The sequence below is a fragment of the Triturus cristatus genome, chromosome 7 (genome assembly GCF_964204655.1).
Source record: "Triturus cristatus chromosome 7, aTriCri1.1, whole genome shotgun sequence".
Classification (NCBI taxonomy): domain Eukaryota; kingdom Metazoa; phylum Chordata; class Amphibia; order Caudata; family Salamandridae; genus Triturus; species Triturus cristatus.
This window is the reverse complement of record NC_140590.1, coordinates 266847831-266867013: the sequence shown is the minus strand read 5'-3', so window position 1 is coordinate 266867013 and position 19183 is coordinate 266847831. Positions and strand designations below refer to the sequence as shown.

Sequence of the window (19183 nt, the reverse complement as noted above, 5' to 3'; positions counted from 1 at the left end):
GCCGGGGCAGGTAAGGGGGGTGGCATAGTCGACCGACAAGCCATCTCTGCCGTATGATACCATTCTATATTATGCCATCATCAAGCGAGCGGCCTTGCACTATAAGATCAACATGCTTGTTGCAGGACAAAGATGACTTTCTTTTGGAGACCCTCTCCACCATCTATTTCTGCCTATACTGGAGGCAGCCTTGACAATTTTAAAGACCCAGTCAGGGCTAAGTTGGTCACACCATGCATCAAGGAGAAACTTTGGGCATTATTAATGACCACATTTACATCAGAGGCCCTGCCTCCCTGGTTGTCCATATGGCAAGAAAGCAGGCCTCAATTCAGGCACTGGGAGATGCCCTCCTCAGATAAGAAGAGCAAGCACATAACCTTGCAAACAAATCCTTGGCGGTTGGTGCAACCATCCAGTGGTTGCTATCGAGGTACCACAGGTATCACTGGGAGGAGATGGAGACCTTGGAGCAGCACCTCCCTGTTGCGAACTGGATGCTGCAGCTACTGCTTACCACAGTCAGGCCAAATCAGGCACCCAGGCAGCTCAACCTTGCTTCACTTGCATGTTTTTCAAGTGGAAGAGATTTGTCCACTATTGGAATTCGACCTCTTCAAGGTCAAGGTTAAAGATATTATCTGCTAACTTTTACACCTTCAGAAGTCAGATCTTGCATATACCTCTGTAAGCCTCCACTTAACTACTGTAGCCATATACATGCAGAACAGGAAACACTCATTCCTCTTTAGAATGCCGGTAGTCAAGGCACTTATGAAGGTACTCAAGACAGTGATACCTTCAAGAACACCTCCATCCTAAGTATAGAACCATAACATGGTTCTCACAAGCTTATGGGGCCAGCTTTTGAGCAGCTTCACTCTTGAAGCTTACAGTTCCTTTCATGGAAAGTGGCTTTTCTCCAATTTACAAGCACTCATCATTCAGGAACCATTCATTCTGGTACACAAGGTTAAGGTAGACCTTAGAACCAATCAAGGATCTTACCCAAGATAGTCTCACCTTTCCAAATTAACTATTGAGCTGCCCGTATTCTTTCCACAACCCGCTTCAGTAGCGGAAAATGCTTTACACACCTTAGACGTTAAATCAGTACTCGTATATTGACAGGGCTAAGCACTTCCACAAGACTAATCTGCTTTTTATTGGTTTTTTCTAAACCCACTAAAGAAGATCCCATTTCTGAGGCTGACATTGCTAGGTAGATTGTCAAATGCTTCCAAACCTGAATTACCACATCTAAATGTGTACTCACTGCTCATTTCAGGGTACACTCTTTACGTAAAAAGAGCACTACCATAGCTTCCCAGGTAAGATCCTACTAGAAGACATCTGCAAGGCAGCCACTTGGTCTACATAACAGACCCTTATTAAACATTACTAGTTAGACATTTATAGCCCGCCAACAAGGCATGGTTGGCCAGACCATGTAAAGAACATTATTCCAAACATCTGCATCTTCTGCCTACCAGCCATAGCTGGGAGGAAACTGCTTTACAATCGATGCCGAGTATGTGTGTTTAGAGCTACATATGCTACAAATGGGAAATATTACTTACCCTGTAAGCATCTGTTTGGTTATAGAGTGTGGTGCTGTGGATTCATATTTGCCCACCCTCCTCCCCAAGATCCAGCAGCGATGACACGTTTTCTCACCTTTTCAGTATTTACCGACTTATACGTACACAGAACATATTAGTCTTACCATTCTCTTCACTTTCACCTTCCACCCGCTGAGTGTAAAATAACCAAAGGGGAGAGGGTGCCCTAGCGCATTGTGATCTATGGAAGAAGTCACAACACATCACATCGAAGAAAAACAAGTTTTAATCTCCAAGCCCATACTAGATAAAAGGAGCATACAGAGCATGTGAATCCACAGCACTACACTCTACGAACAGATGCTGACAGGATAAGTAACATTTTCTTTTTGGTGCTCTCCAGCTCGACACTCTGAGGATGAATGCCCATATAGGAGGCCAGCACTGTTGTCACTGACATCACCTCACAACAATAACAAGCTAGCTAGGGCTCGGAACATGAGGCTCTCTGCAGAGCACTGTAGGGATGAGAGTAGCCTGTCTTTAACCTCCACTCCTACACCTTGTCTGGAGGTTGAATGACGGAACTACGCATGCGATTATATCGCATGTCTTAACAACCTGGTATTTACCACAACCATGTCTTTGCCATGCATGCCTTTACCAAGCATGCCTTTGCCATGCATGCCTTTACCAAGCATTACTTTACAATGAATTTTGTTGAAAAGGCATGATTGATAAAAGCATATGTGTGGTAAAGATTACACCCCAGACCCCAACCCTGAGCCCTAAAACCCGCCCCAGCCAAAAAACTTCCCCGACCCCAGCCTATTCACCAAGTTGTGGCCCTATCCTTCCTATTCCTTCCATTCTCCCTGCCTATCTGCTCTGAACTAGAGATCTGACTGCCTTTACCATGCATAAGTGGGTAAAGGCAAACGTGGTAACGGAATGTGTGGTTCCGTCCGCGTTGTAAATGCAGTTTCCCTTGCCTGGACGCTCCTTACCATCTGAAATTGTCTAGGAAGCCAGAAGCCACTTTTCATCCTTCCTTGTAGAGTACAGGAGGTGCCGCTATCATACTTTCTTTGAGTGGAGGGTAGCATAAAGGGGTGCTACTGTTCCCTGCTTCCACCTCCTTGTGATGTAGAGTAGAGGGCACTACCGGTCCTCCCCTCGAACGTGCATGTACTACTGAAGGTGGGACTATCAATTCCCTGCATAGGGAATGCAAGGGGGAGTGCTGTAATCCTTTTACATAATGAAATATAACACCCATGGGTGTCTCTGCTGTTCTCCTCATTAAGCATACCATGAAGAAATTACTCTTGCCCCTTCATTAGAGTACAATTGAAGCTACTGTTCCTGCATATATATGTGGATGGCCAGGTACTATAGTTCCCCTTCATCTGATAGAGACTTCTAGCTGCAGATTCCTTAACATTGAATTTTCCTGACATCAGACTGGATCAGGATGATTTATCATGAGCAGTACCCCTGCGCGCCAGTAGGTATTGGTATTGGTATTGGTAGGGGTTTTTTATAGAGCGCACAACTCACCCTGGGGCATCTAGGCGCTAAACTGGAAGAATGCGGGAGAAAAAAGTAACCACAGTAGGTGGTCTTGATAAGCTCCACGTGGCTTTGTGACGTCTGTGACACCTATATAGGTGCACCCTAGGCGTGCTGATTTCAATTCTTTTCATTCCGCGCCAGCCAGCGCCGATTCGAAAAAAAGGCACATCACTGTTGGTTTTGGACAGAATTATTTCGATGTTTTTTGACTGCTTATGAGGTATTACCTCCTGGTGTGTCGAGGATGTTATCTCGTAAGACAAGTTTTACGCCTTGCGGCACCTGTCACCAGCCGATGTCAGTGATCGACCCACATCTTATCTGTCTGTGGTACCTGGACCGCAACCACGACACCAAGTCGTGCCTCAATTGTCGGGCCATGGCCCTCAAGGCTGTGAGGGAGCGGTCCCTGAAGCTGCTAGCAGTCCGGCACGGGACTCGAATTCGATGTCCCGGTCGAGGAGAAGGTCCTGGATCGTTTGTGGAGACCAAAATTCACTTAATCCATTCCAAGTTCTTGGGACGAGAGAGCATCGGCACTCGAGGCATGGTTCCTCTGCTCCTCCCTGACTTTCCGTGAACCAGAGCAACCACCGTCCAACTCAAAGAGTTTTATGAGGCCATGCATCTCATTTTTGGGTGGCCCTACCCAATCAATGCGCCTTCGTGCCCCGGGGAGTCAGGACCAATGTGTGTCGTACCATCTCAACCTCCCCCGGCGCCTGTCCCGATGCTGACGCTTCTGGCGGCACCAGCAGCACCATCCCTACTGTGATCCTCGACTCTGCCATGGAGCCGGATGGATGTCGCTTGACTCAGACGCAGCCAGAAACCGTGCTTCCTAGATCGGGGCCTGAGCCCTATTCCTAGGAGCTAAGATTCAGGGAAGAATGGGAGGGGGTCTGGAAGACACCAGCCATATGTAGAAGACCCTAATATGAACTGGTGTAAGGAACTGGGTGAAGCCAGTGGACTGGAAGGAGCCTCGTACACAATGGTGGTGCAGAGGGAAGCTGACGTCCTTGACCTTCAGTTGCCCTCAAAGGCAGTCAAGACCAATATCTTGACAGAGGTGCTGTAACCAAGAGTTTCCTAATCGGAACCCCTACTGTCGTTCAGTTATACCCTCACTGACGTCCTGTTGGAGCCTGACCTAAACCAAACTCAGGGGCTCCTGTGAATAGGACGATTGCCGTCCAACACCGCCCATAGCCAGGAGACCCACACATCATCGCCCAACATCCTCCCGCAGAGAGATTGGTGGTCCAAGCCTTGACTTCCTAGGGTGCATTCCCTACCACTACCCCGGACAGGAAATCCAAAAGGCCTGACTCTTTAGTGAAGAAAATGTTTTCTTCTGCCAGCCTGGCATTGAGGTCTGTGAGCACCTCATGCCTTTTGGGCCAATACCCCTCACTCTGTGGGAATCAGTTTGGCTGGTGCAGATGGAAGAGACACAGCAAAGTTCACAATTTGCAGTGTATTTATTGTGTATTGGACACAACCGACTCTCTCGGTTGGGTGGATTTCATCGATGGTGTCCCTGAGGCAGCACGCCTCGTTGAAGACTACTGGCTCTTCGGGGATGTCCAAGCTTCCCTTATGGACATGCCCATTGATGGCACCTATCTCTGCGGAGACCTCAAAGCCCTCCTAATCTGGTCCTTTACAATCATTAGCATTCAGTTGGTGGCAGGATCCACCATCACCTGCCCCACTGGCAATCCATAACATTGGACAGGTGAGTCTTGCAGATTGTCCGAAGGGGCTGCTCCCTTCCCTGTGAGACTACTTCTTCCTCCATGCCATAATCTTACGACCGGCTGAAGGAGGATCATTTGCTTTTGCTACACACTTTTGGCCAAGGGACCCATAGAGAGGGTTTAAGGGCCAGAAGTAGGCTGTGGTTGCTATTCCAGCTATTTTCTGCTTCCCAAAAAGGACAGGGACATTTGTCCTATCCTAGACCTCCAAGCCCTCAACTTCTTTTTCAAAAAGAAGAAATTTGAGATGCTCGCGCGAGCTCAGGTCTTGTTTGCCCTGGACGCAGGAGACTGGATGGTAGAGTTGAACCTACAGGAAGCCTATTTCACATTCCGTACTGCCTGTTCACCAATGTTATCTGCGGTTCACGGTGGGCCACGGACACTTTCAGTTTACTTTGCTCTCTTTTGTCCTTACCAGTGCCCCTTGGGTGTTCACAAAGGTGGTGCCGGTGGTTGCAGTTTATCTGCTGAGATTAGTGGTTTTGGTCTTCCCCTGTGGGAAAGTAGGTTTCTGTTGCAGTACCCCCCCCTCACTTTTTGCCTGACCTGTTGCAATTTTGACTGTAGAGTACTGGGCCCTTGCTGTCCAGGTTCCCAGTACCAGTGTTCTTTCCCTACAACTGTACCACGATTGGCAGCTTCAGATCCCCCCTCCCTTTAAGCTTTAAGTCCCTAGTAAAGGGCACCCTGGTACCTAGCGCATGGGGACTGAAGAGTGTCTTCTAGGAACCCCTCACCAGGGCCATGCTGACTGCTATTGCAGCCTGTATGCAGACAAAAACAACAAAAGCCGACGTGGCACCCTGCCTGTGTGCCATGTCCAAGCAGCACTGCCCAAGCTATAGGTAAGTCTCCCCTCTAGCAGGCCTTACAAGCCCTAAGGCAGGGTGCACTATATCTCAGGTGTGGGCATATTTGCCTTAGCAGATATGCCTCTAAAATATCTAAATCTGTTCTTAAATGTTGTAAGTGCCAGTGAAACCATTGAGAGTGCATGGGCTGGAAATTTAACAACTCGAGTTCTCCAGCACCATGATGGCTTCACTGAACACAGGAGTGTTGGGTACCAAACAACACCCCTTAAACACCCACACTGATGCCAGTGTGGGATTTGTAGAAACATGTACCCAGAGGGCACCTCAGAGGTGCTCCCTGAAAACCTACCAAGCCTGGTGTGGTCTCTTGTCTGGCTTTAGGCAGCCTGCCACCACCAGACATGTTTCTGGACCCTTGGGTTGAGAGCCCCTGCTCTCTGAGGCCAGAAACAAAGCACATCCTGGGCGTAGGTGTCATCCCTCCTTCTCCAGGATGAGCACAGTGCTCGAAAGGGGAGCTTCAAACGGCTGGCCTCCTTTGTAATGCGACCCCAGCCTGTGCTGCTACCAGCAGATGGGAGCACCCGGTTTAAAGCCCCACTTTTGCTGGGAGAACCGGCAGAAAAGCTTAGAAAGAATAGGAGGTGTGTCACCCTTCGCCAACTCCACTGCTCAGGTGCAGGAGGCGAAGTAAAGTGCACTTTTCAGTGCCCACCATCTTGGGGATGGTGAGACTGATCCAATCAGGGCTAGGGCTATCCCCCCACCCCCACAGGAGGGTGGCATATAATGTGGTTGTAGACACCCCAGGTAAGGAACCCATTTGTCCCTACCTGTTACTTCCCTGTAATGCCCCTAAATCTAGTATTTTAGGTGGCTCCCCAGACCCTGTAATCAGAATCCTGACAACCTAAGAAGACCCGGACACTACAGCGTCGCTCCAGCAAAGAAGCCTGCAGACACCAACTGACTTGGCTTCAGCCCTGCCGGCCTGTCTGCAGCCCTCGACGATCTTGTGCCAAAAAATTACCTTTCCAGCAGCCCAGCAACCTCCAGAGCCTTGGAAGAACTGCCTGCCTTTGAGAAAATCAAGATCTCCCATGGACAGCGGACCTGTCCAAAAGAAATAAACTTTAAAGAAAAGAAACTCAGCCCTGAGGAACCGCAAAACGGCCTCCGGATCCACCTCCTCACCCGACGCCCACAGCCCGAGTCCAAGTGGCTCACCAATCCTGCTAAGGTTCCGCAGCCCTTCTGAGCCAGAGTCCACTGTGGCCTGACCCCTGCAAGGCTCTATCTCGACACCTTCAGCCTGAATCCAAAGATTCTGCCTGACTGTGACCTGCCCTGTAAGAAGTTCCCGACAATCAAAGGACACCCCTGCACCCGAAGCCCAAGGGTCTTGACAAGTTTGACCAATGGTGTCCCTACATCCTCTAGCATCAGAACTTACATGGGCAGCAGTGGGTTTTCTTCACGCAGCCTCCTGGCCAGCGCCTGCAGCCTCTTTCAAAAAATTATCTCCCCCATTGAACTGCATTGGTCTCCCGACGCTGTGTTGGCACACCTGAGCTGCTGGGGGTGTGAGTTTGGTGCTTCCATGTGGCCCCCGTGTACTTACCTTAACTCCAGGTGATGAACCGCTGACTCTGATTTACTCACCTGTGAACAGCGCATCTTCAATCACCCCCCGTCTCCATTGGTTAACATTGTGCGGCTGACCCCGAATTTGACCTTTGCACCTGGCCGCCCCGTGCTTCTGGAGGTGCATTCTTGGTACCAATTTGAACCTTGCCTGGTGGTCATCTGAAACCCCGAAGACTGGATCTGTAAAAACTGCATTCTTGTTTTCCTCTCATAGGTTAACATTGCAAAGCTAAGTGTCCACTTTTTAAAGAATAAAGTATTTTCCTGAAAAACGTACTTACCTTTTCTTTCTTTTCTTGACAGATGCCTTGACCGCACATGTTAGTTGCAGGTGGACAACCAACTCTTTGTGGGGGTATGTTGGTGTGAAGAAAGGTTGGGGGGTGCAGAAGGGAACCATCTCTTGCTTGTGCTTGGATCAAAAACTGCCATGCATTGGCCAAGAAGCAGTCTACTGAAGGCTTGTGAGCCCATTCCACCAGAGCTAAAGCTGCAACCACTGCGTTAGTTTGCAGAGATTCCAGTTCTGGACACTGCCAGGCAGCAAAGTGGGCTTGCCTGCACACGTTCACCAAACCTTACTGTCTGCACATTCAGGTCCGTGGAGATGTCCACTTCCTCCATTCAGCCCTACAGGACTTCCTAGTCTAAAATTGGTCCGCTGACCCTCCTCCGGGGATTGTATTGCTTGGGTATCTATTCAAAGGTAAGGAATCTGCGGCTAGAAGTCTCTATCAGATGAACAAGTTACTTACATTCAGTAATGCCTTATCTGGCAGAGACTATATCTTGCCTCAGATTCCTTACCGACCTACCCATCCTCCCAGCTCTGTGGACAGATTTCTAGGGTCAGGGCTGATCCTTTTCAGGGCCCTAATTTGGACACACCAGTTTCAGTGTACTTCATGGCTCTACGTTTCTGGCGTGGAAAGTCGTGAAAAGTAACTGACATCAGCGTGCCTGAATGTCTGCCGATGTAGTTGCCGCAGACGTCACTTCCAGCACAGACGATGCCATGCGAAGCAGATTGCTGCCACCTACCGGCGCACAGAGATACTGCTCACGAAAAATCTTACAAATACAGTCTGATGCCTGAGGACATTCAAGGGTAAAGTAATTTGCAGCTAGATATAGTCTCTACCAAATAAGGGGTTACCAAAGGTAATTAACTTGTTCATAAAGGGCACTGGTTGAATAAGTGGCTACTTTCCCATAAGGTAGAGGTGCTGCTACTGTTCTTTTTCAAATGTAATGTATGAAGAGTAAGTGTCTTGTATTAAGAGCTTGTGCTATCTTATTTCCCTCACAAAGATCCTTGGGTTTGTCTCCACTGAATCTCAGTACGAATGCTATGAGGGTGTGCCATCCTCTTTAGATCTCATACTCTCTTCAATTTGTCTTTCAGATTCAAAGGACTCGGGCAGCTTGTGCTTTGTTTTCCGGTGGCTTTTGATCTGGTTCAAACGTGAATTTTCCTTTATGGATATTCTTCAACTCTGGGAGGTAATGGACTCTGGTCTGTCGTTGTGATTTGTAACAGCTTTAGAAATCTCAAACCAGCAGGTGTCTCATTGAGAAAGCTCCATGATGTGCTTGCTTTTTGAAACTTCTATGTACTTCGTAGCGAACATATGAAATAGTGTTCAGCCAGACTGAGCAAATTCTCATTGTTCTTCCCTTTCCTCTCTAACATCTGTGGTTATCGTTGCTATTGCTTCTCTTGTCCTGGTTTCTCTCTGTATGCCCCACTGTCTGTCATAGAAACTCCCTGAGGCTAATCTGTTCTGCAAACAAACTGAGATGACCTTTTATCTTTAAACGACGATTTGATTAGAGAAAAACCTCTTTCCAATTGATTTAATAAAAAGCAACATTTTTTTGTCTTGGGCTCATGAAAGCAAGTCTTTGAGTGGCGGAAATAAAGCCGGGAGGTTGGCCTATTATCTTCCTAGTTTGTTTGACAGATATTGATTTCTATTAACACCTCAAATCAAATCAGTCTTTGTGTGCATAGACTTCTCCTGGACATCAGACATAGGTAGTACACTACTTGCAAAGAGCCTATATCTTATTACGAAAGCCTTAAAAACGAATACAACTTAATATTTATATACACAGAAATAGATGCCCTGTTTACACATAAAATAGAACAGATACAAATATTGATCATGCATACTCAGAAAGATAAAGTCACATGAGATGATGGCAAGCATTCTTTGTTCATATTTACTCAAGAAGAGATACTTGTTTTTCAACCTAGTTGCCATTCAAACTGAAAAAGTGTGGCTATTGTAAATGACAACACATATTCACTCAAACTATCAAATTAATATCCAAATTATTCTCTTTCACAAAATTAAATACAAAGATCTTTGTACTAGGTGACGGTATCAATGCTTGTACTCTCGATTAATAAAAACTCTGTATTGTAAAACGGTTGGTCAGGATAATTGAATTCTTTGTACAACATTTTGTTTTGCTAATACTGTCATAGAATGTACAAGCAGGTAACACAAGTATTGTAGATTCTTCTAACTGTCCTCCTCAAAATCAATATTTTCCTTCACAACAATACACCTTCAAAGGTTCTGTCAGTATGCATAGTTTTATTTGCTATAACTTCAACTTCAAGAGAGTGTTATACTCTTATTGCAGAATTCCAGATACTGGAGTGTGGTGGGCACGGTAATGTACACTTGAAGCCGCATTACAGATGGGGCGCACGGTCCTCCCTTAATTAAGTGTGGTACCAGACGCAGGTCTTGGCTGTGCACCCTTTCATAGCACGTGCAATATTAACATCTGCCCTGTGAACAGCACCTTAGTGAAAGATGAACTGACTGTTAAATGCCACCAGTCTGCTTTTCACTGCCTGTCTTTCAAAAAGGACAGGGATCCACCTGCATGGCGCACAATCAACAACTGTACCCACATATAGTGGAATGCCTGGGAAGGTATCAAGACCCCTGTACCCTCTTCCCGAGGGACACTCTGGTGCTCCTGATGGCAACTTCTTTGCTTCTATGTCTGTAATATTTCATGGGTGCAGAGACTAAGAATTCCCTCATTTCCCCAGTGCCATGCCACTTGCGATTATGCCAGCTCAAGTCATGTTATAGAATGAGTCGCACAAGCATATGCAGACCCTTCTGTTACACCACATAAGCCTGGGGTTCGCCTTATGAGTCTCCTGCAATTGCCAGACTGCATTGACAAGTGCATGAAAAAATGAACTACTCCCAGCACAAGCGGTGGCATGGGGCATCACAATGAGCCATATCAGTAAAAAAAACATTCTGTGCTCCAGTCAACGCAGATCCGTATCTTCCTCCTTTTATAATTTTTATCACCAGAGCTCTCAAACCTTCTTAAGTAGTGAACTTTATGAGGGAACTTCCATCCCCTCGGCTTTGTGTTCAAGTCTTGCCATACATGTAAAAAACGAATTATTGATAGCCTTGCCCTGTGACATTTGTTGATGATGAGTTACTCCCAAGGACGAGTCCAGATCCTGTGACAAGTGTCACGTTATGCTCTTGGAGGTGACTGCGGATTGAAATGCCCAACACCATGTAGCTGATCCCCGCAGGAAGATTTCCAGTCCAGATCACCTTCTGCAGATAAGTGCATTAAAAGTGAGCAATTCAGGAAGAAGTCCTCCCACTAGAAGTGTAAGAATCACTAGAAACATACCGGCTCGCCTTCGCTTCGTCCAACTAAAGATCCTCCACCGGGTTTACATGACGGGGCCAAGGCTTCTGCGTATGGGCTATGCCGAGGATGGGCTGTGTAAGCGTGGGTGTGGTGCTTTGGCGACTTTTTTGCATATTCTGTGGGAATGCCCGAAGGTGGAGCGATTCTGGCGTGGTGTGCATGAGGTCCTGCGAGTGGTTACGCGTGTCGCGCTGTTGCCTGAAGCGAGGAGATGCTTGTTGAATGTGTGGGAACCAACTGACTACTCGGTTCCGCAGACACGATGGGTGACTCTGGGATATATGATAGCTAAGCGTGACATCGCGCAGCTGTGGGGATCCCAGAGGCCCCCGGCGGTGTCGGCCTGGAAAGAACACATGGATTGGTGCATGTTCCGAGAAAAGGTGGTGTATGTGGCGAGAGGTAAGCCTGGGGCGTGGGTGAAAGTTTGGGGCCCCTGGAACGCATACCGCGGGGGTATTTGTGAGCCGCCACTACTGCCGGCTGCCTCACCAGCTCCGTCCCCCTAGTTGACCCCCTCCCCCGGCCCCGGGCACAGGGTTCCCCAGTCCCTGATCTGTTCCCATTCCCCTCTTTAGATTCTTGTGGATGGTTGGGGTCCCCCACTTAAGGAGCACGTACTGTTACTTCGGATTGCGGGTTGCCTTGCGGGTGTGGGTTTTTTTTTTTTTTTGTGTTGTTGTGTTCTTATAAAATGAAACCGTATTGTGGGCTCGGAGTCATGTGGCCCACGTCATTGATACCTCCTGATTTACCTCTCTGCAACGCCAAGAGCCTTTTTGTATGTATGTCATATGCTCCTGTCACTCTAGCGGCCGGCCGGAAGGTTGTAGGCCCATACCTGTATATATTTGAGATTGCAATAAACGGTTTCAAACAAAAAAAAAAAAAAAAAAAAAAGAATCACTAGAAAAGGGATTTGTCTTCTCCCAGATGTTGTTCCTATTCTTAGGATCGTTCTAGAAGTCGTAGTCCACTTACTCTGCCCCGGCATCTGCATTGTCATCGGATCAGTTGCCTATAATGGATGAATTGTACCTAGAGTTTCCGGTGCCTTTAGCTAACCCTAAAAAAATTGCACCTTTAAACCAGGTTATACTTCAAATCTTTGGACAGCTCATCATCCTCCCTGTGATGTGCATATCAGTCCCATGGAGCCATTGGATCTATCAACTATACATTCACTGCACTTCCAGCTGCGGCCTTGGTTGAACCTGTAGGAAGGTGGATATTATTTGTTGTGGACCAGTGCCTGCTTCAAAAGATAAGGCCACCACCTTCTACATGTCAAACAAATTAAATAAATTAAACGTTTGCTCATCCATGATATCCTGACACAAAGTAATCAGGCTTAAATCAAAGCACTGTATAAAGCATTTAGGCAGTGCATACACAGCAGAAAAAGTCACACAAAGCACAAAACAATCCCACTTCCAATTTTAAAGAGAAAGCATAAGACCAAAACAACAGAATCCAATAAGTGGAACCAGTTTCATGAAGTTTTAAACATTTAATTGAAAATAGCACCAGAAATCACAGGGTACCAAAGATAGTCTATGGACATGGTAGGACAGAACCTAGGCGATATTGGAGACTGACTGCAATGGAGCCATGGTCGGATACGGCAAGTGTATTGGTTCTGGTGAAAGTCTGGAAGTCAAAAATTTTGAAAAAGTTAAAAAGTCGACTCCAAAAAGAGACATTGTCATTGTTTTGAAGAAAAATGTTGTATCCCTGTGGGACACATCTGAAATTGTAGCTGCTGCGTGGAACTGCTGGCTGGATAACTGGAACAGGTTGGTACCACTAAGGATCTAGAGCTTTTAAGGTTTTTGCTTGAAAAAGTTTCTATGTTCCAAAACAGAAAGGAACTTTATTTTTCCAGAAATTGTGGAGCCTGTCAAGGGGATGAATGTGAAATTCAGTTTAATGTCGTATGACTAGTTGCCATGTATTTGTCACGGTGGGTCGAAGCCGCAAACGTTTTCAAATGTTTGCAAACATTTTCCTGGTGCCCAAGCAACCACAGGAGTACACGTCTAAGCCACCAGAACCTCAGGGTCACCTAAAGACTCTCATGGTGCCAGGCAGATGCCACTGGGAAAGTTTAGTCCAAGTTTCGGTTGCCACTGGTCAGCTGGAAATTGTCGATATAAGGTCTCTTGCAGCTTTTTGTGTCACTGTAGCCACATAAGATGTCAACCAACTGACCCCTAAAGACCACTTTTTTGTCTTGGGGATAAGGGAGACCATGTTCAGTCCTTCAGAGTTCCTCACAGGTCACAGACAGCAGGTCCAGTCCTCCTACATTCTTTTTCAGGTCCAGAAAATCTTCTTAGGAAGGCTGGGTGAGGGTTCAGCTTTGTAGGGTTTACAAGCCTATGGGATAGGTAGATTCCTGTGCACCAGGGGCATAGCTTCAGGATAGGAGCGGGCTTGGGGGTGACAACCCCCAAATAAATGTATTCTTGGTTTGAGAGTTAGGTCTGGTGGCCTAGAGTCAGGCTGCTGTGTCTTTGTTGTTTTTTCTCGTTGTATATATATTTTGTTCGTTTTACCAAAAAAGTAGTACATTTACACCAATATAAGTAAACCTTGAATGGGTACAATTTTACTACATTTTTGAATTCACAAATATTGGCAGTAATATGCTTGAGAAGCTGAGCCATTCTCATGTTTCTAGGAATTCCACTGGCAATCAAACACTCAATAGATGATGGGACGAATGCTTGCAATTAGTCTACCCACTTGCAATCACTCATGGTAACATTCCAACCCATTGTTTTCTGCCCACTGTGGCAGTCTAGATAGAGGCCCAATTAAATCAAATCAGTGCTGATCCTGTTCCTCATGGGAAGAGCCTATCCCTAACCTTGGTCATCTCATCAGTCCACCCAGTGGCAAACTGTAAATGAAATTTGAGATTCATACCCCACTAATCTCACTGACTGAGCTACACCCATTGATGGACAGTCCCTAACCAATGGGGAAAAGTTCCCTGGGGCAACCCTGCCCTCTTTTACAGACGTTTCTGTTTGCCCTCCTGCAAACAATCCCACATTTCCCCTCACCCAAATAGTTTGGCCGATAGCTTTCCTCCCACTGGCTTTGGTGTCAACCTGATTTGCAGGACAAAAGCTGGGGCCTTTCCAGGTGTCACCTAACATTTACTTATGACACGGAAGGCCCCTTTGAGGTAAATAAGTACCTGGGTCTACTGGTCTTCCTGCAGTGTGAAGAAAACAACATCTCCCCACTTCCTGCTAGGTGAAGAAAGTACCTCACCACACCATTGTTCTGCTCTACGAGCAGTTTTCACACAACTCTCATACCTAATTCCAGCCAAGGGCAGGGTGGGCAGTTGCTGGAGATCTAATGCGAATTCCCATATATTTAATAATAATCCGACTTTCAGTTAGATTTGAGTTTGATTAAATATAAAAATAAGTCTTTGAATTCTGTAGGTCATATAGGTCATCGAATAAAGTGTAGAATCTATACTATGACTTTTCTTATGTACCTAGGGGGAACATGCCATTTCTAATGTCAAACATGTCACACACTTAAATATTATGCTCCCTACTTTGTGGGCAGCAAGGTGTGCTTAGGGATGACTTATTTAGCATTTTAAATCAGGTTTTCCTACATGTAAAAAGAGTGATTTTAACATGTCTGTGCAGTAGGGTGATAGCTGCTACTGGTGGTCCTTAAGCTATGTTTTTACTACCACTTTAGTGGATTTCAAAATTGGTGAGGCGGTTGACAAGCGGCATTTAACTTTCCATGCCACAGGTGTATTTCTGCAGCTTATTCGATGGCCTCAACGGAAAGATTAATGTGTGAATCATGTCTCATGCCAATTTTGACATGTTTTACGGGTCAGAGCACATACACTGGACTTTGGAAAAAAAGTGTCCCAGTGATAAAGATCACCAGCAGATGTGTAACCCCCTCCCCCTCAAAATAATGAAAAACAGGAGGCCACCATTCATAACTAGGCCCTTTTTCAGCAGAACCTGTCAAGAACTGCCATACTTGACACTGCCTCTACAGTTATACTGGAGGCTTGACCCGTGCCCCAATTTCTGTTACTGGCATTGATATCAATATCAGAACCACATATGAGGTCATGCTGTATCCCTTCCAGAAAGAAGATCCTTGCAATGGCAACAGAAAGGATGGAGGGTGAATCCAGGAACCAAAGATTTTCCCTGATGTATACCCTTTTAGAATTCAGATCACCCCTCCTCTTTTTCACCCTACCAAAAATGAGGAGAGGGCCAATTGATTGGATTACTAGCAGGCTACGATATTTATAGGACCAGAGACAACCGTGTGGACGATCAACTATTTTTTGGTTTGCCATTCACAAGAATGGTAAGTCCATTGAGTATCAGGCCATTACTCGCAGGATCATTCTATACATTAACATCTGCTATACCATAGCAAAGAATCAGCTATCTGAAGGCGTCAGAACACTTGCTGAAGCAAAAGCAGCTTCCTTATCATTGTCTTGGTGAGTCCCTGTGTAGGTATTTGCCATGCTGTGCCATGGGCTTCTAGCTGCACATTCATCAAAATGTATTGTGCTTACTTCTAGGCTTGAAGTGAAGGCCAACTCGCTAGGTCTCTTATGGGGGATTTTCTGTGTAAACCATCTACTCAGACCAGTGGCATAACACAACATGATGGGGTCCCCATGCAGAATATGATGAGGGACCTCTCAGTCTCCTATATATCACAAATATTCATTGGCCTTGGGTTGAATGGGTGCCCCCCTGCGCAGCAGCGCTTGCGATATGCTGCTGCATTAGACTCCCCGCTGTGAGTGAAGAATCAGAAGGAAGATGTATGCATCAGAAATGTAAGTTACGTAACTTTAGTGAAGATCTTTATGGTGGATATTGAATCATGCATATTGCTCACTGACGTCCCTCCCCCTTGCTCTGAGGAGTGGGGTTAGTGATGATATCCTTAGTTCATAAGATCCCGGGCTATTTTGTTTTTGAGTGATATAGTGCTATTACCCCTATTACCTGTCTATTAAGAGTGTGAAAAAAGAGGATGGGGGCTGATGCAAGTAGGCACATGACCCTGTGTGGTCGCATCCGGGGAGATGGACTCCAGTTGTGGATAGAGCTGCTCAATTAAGATAGAGTACCCCAGAATAATAGTTAACCAAGGTAAATAACGTGTTCTTCAGTTCCATGTCAAAATTAATGAATCCGCCCACCTCTTTCAACTTACTTCTGTATAGCTGCTAGCTGTATCTATAGGTACTTTTTACTAAATCTCTTGATCACAGTTTTCTAGTTGTTGGTCTTGAGGTCATTATTTAAGGAATAATTAACAAGCAGCTCTTGTCTCCATCTACGAATTTACAAGGCATGGACCGTATCCACTGTATATCATAGTATAGGTATGACACCATAATAAAACCTGGTAATGAGTTATCAATTTTTCCCAAACGTAATTGAGAAAAACACTGATAAGTGCTATGTGCACTGAACAGTGTTGAACAGCAACCCTTTTTAGCCATCTGTTGTTGGTATTGCTTAAAATTACTTCCGTCTTACTAGATGTCAAGGAGTCAGAATATGACTTGACTAAAAGTTGCCCCATCATCTCTACTTCATCAAGTCTGATGATAAATGTACACGCCAAGCATACCTATTCCACCCCTCCTATGCAAAATAAGATGTTAGTATATCATTCCTAATATTCTCTAAGCTGTGGCACAAGCAACTCTGTGTTAACATATTTTCCATTTCTGGCATTCATTTAAAAGTAATTAACAGCTAAATGTAAAACACTTTTTTAGGTCGAAGCCTACCAGACAGCGCAGCTGTGTGGTTTGATAAAGACATCTTTGGGATGTTCAGAAATCTTCCCTGGGAATAATTTCCGCCCATTGCTTACCATAGGCTTTGGTGGTTTTATTTGTTTTAGACTGTTCAACTGCAGTTTGTCCCTCCCAAGGAGCAAAGCCGTTTCACATTACCTCTCCTTGTAATCTTCTACGAGTGCTCTTTTCTGTAAACAGGCCTGTAAATTTTGTTCTTTATCTTGTCATATTTTTTGTGCATTCAAAGACAGAGGTCAAATGTCAGGTTGTCTGCTGGGGGAGCTTGGTGTTTTCTTTTCTTTCTCTGACTTCAAAGTGAGAGTGTCAGGATTCCTGCCACAGCTCACCTCTCTTGACTATCACAATTTACCAGCATGACTCATATCATTCCTCCCAACACCTATGAATGAACAAAGGTCTTGTACCCTGACTTTTGACCATATTACACACTGTTGGTAATAGCTAACTGCAGCTGGTGTTTCTCGGTTTATTTGAAAAGGCTTAATAGCTTTTACAAATGTTTAACCATGCATATGCAAGGTCAGGTTTCAGATGCAACAGAAACATCCTAAAAGTCCACCATGGTAAGTATCAAACAACCGGCATAGATGACCACAACGTGAACCTTCCGGAAGACGCCCCCATCAAATTAATCCCCTGCACCTGTTCCTTGCTATAAACAATTAGAATGCGACCTATGTGAAAATTCTATAAAACCTTCTAGAAGACAGCCTCATCAAATTAATCATCTGCACCTGTTTCTTGCTATAAGCAATTAGAACGCAACCTTTGTGAACATTCTAAAACACCTAGAAGACAGCCTCATCAAATTAATCATCTGGACCTGTTTCTTGCTATAAGCAATTAGAACATGACCTTTGTGAACGCTCTAAAGCACATTCTAGAAGGCAGCCTCATCAAGTTAATTATCTGCACCTGTTTCTTGTTACAAACAAACTAGAATGTGACCTTTATGAATGTTCTAAAGCAGTCTTATTTAAAGACTGTCCACACTCCATCCCTTGGCTTAGAATCTTTTCCTGACACTTAACTGTTTTCCGGCTTCCAGAACTATATCTTGACAGCTACCTGGATCCTCCCACTACGACCTCATCGTAAAGAACGCCCCGCATAGTCTTGCACCTGGATGAAAAAAAGAATAAGAAGAAAAGGAGAGACACACTAACGGACTTGATTTTACTATGTGCTGAGCTCAGTTGCAACATCATGTTGCAAACAAAAGTACCATATCTACCAGTACCATTCATCAGACTGCTGTGAATACTTGCTGCAGTGTTGCTGTTGAGTAGACGAGCCACAGCATCTTTGACTCTACATGCTTTCTCCATCCCTTCACCCTTCCCCCTGGGATTTGCCCCCCGAGCAGTGTCTCCTCCTGTAAACCGGGGACAAGTCTCGGGAGGATTCAGGAACTAGCGTCGCCACCCCACTGGAATAATCTGGGATCCAGGTAAGTAACTTATGACAGAGAGGATTTATGTGACAATCTTGCTGGATATTAGAGTTAGGAAAAGTTTTTGTTCTTTAGCACACAACAATCCTTAAAAGGAACTTTGCAAGTATTTCAGAATACATCGGAAGTAGGAGAGCACATATAAAGCACATTTGTTTAAATTCTGTAAGTGTGTTGGAAACAATGCCATAATACGATCAAAACAAATCGGTACACTAGGTGATGCCATTTCTACACATTATCCGTAGTGTGCTGTATAGTTTTATTAGTAAAAAAAAAAAAGGGTGGCTGTGGCTGTTATGGTGGTGGCGGTGGCGGCTGTGGTGGTGGCGGTGGTGGTGGTGGCGGTGCCGCCTCCCTTTCGGCCTCACTAGTGCCCTCTGGTGTTCACGAAGTTCCAGTTTTTCTAAATGATAGTTAAAATCTCCAAATATTGTGAAATCAGTTGTGTCAATACTTGATTCTAAAAAAAAAAAGGGCTAATGACATCCACAAAAAAGGTTTTATGATTCTCCTTGAATGTATCTGATGAATCAATCCTTTGTATGTTTCTGAATGAATGAATGTGTGAATGAGAATAAATGAGTTGAAGTGAAGCGAATGACTGAACGTGATGGTCCGCAAATTTAGCACAGTATTGTCCACTAAGTGTTTTTTTCAAAATCTCTGATTGATCCATAAATTGGAAGGTCAACCATATGAATACTAAATTAAAGAATTGATTCATTCACTTGACAAAGTCTATTGTCTAAGGTTTTTTGTTTGGTTCAAAATGCCTTCTCATA

General features: G+C 45.3%; 1 protein-coding gene across 2 annotated transcripts in view; it reads left to right on the top strand.

Annotated features, from left to right (window-relative positions):
- TBC1D17 (TBC1 domain family member 17) overlaps nucleotides 1-19183 on the top strand; it is a 556250-nt gene that overhangs the window by 481124 nt on the left and 55943 nt on the right. For both annotated transcript variants that reach the window (XM_085616191.1, XM_085616192.1), the window contains exon 14: nucleotides 8771-8868. In XM_085616191.1, the coding sequence (XP_085472317.1) occupies nucleotides 8771-8868 (98 nt within the window). The remainder of the gene's footprint in view (nucleotides 1-8770; nucleotides 8869-19183) is intronic.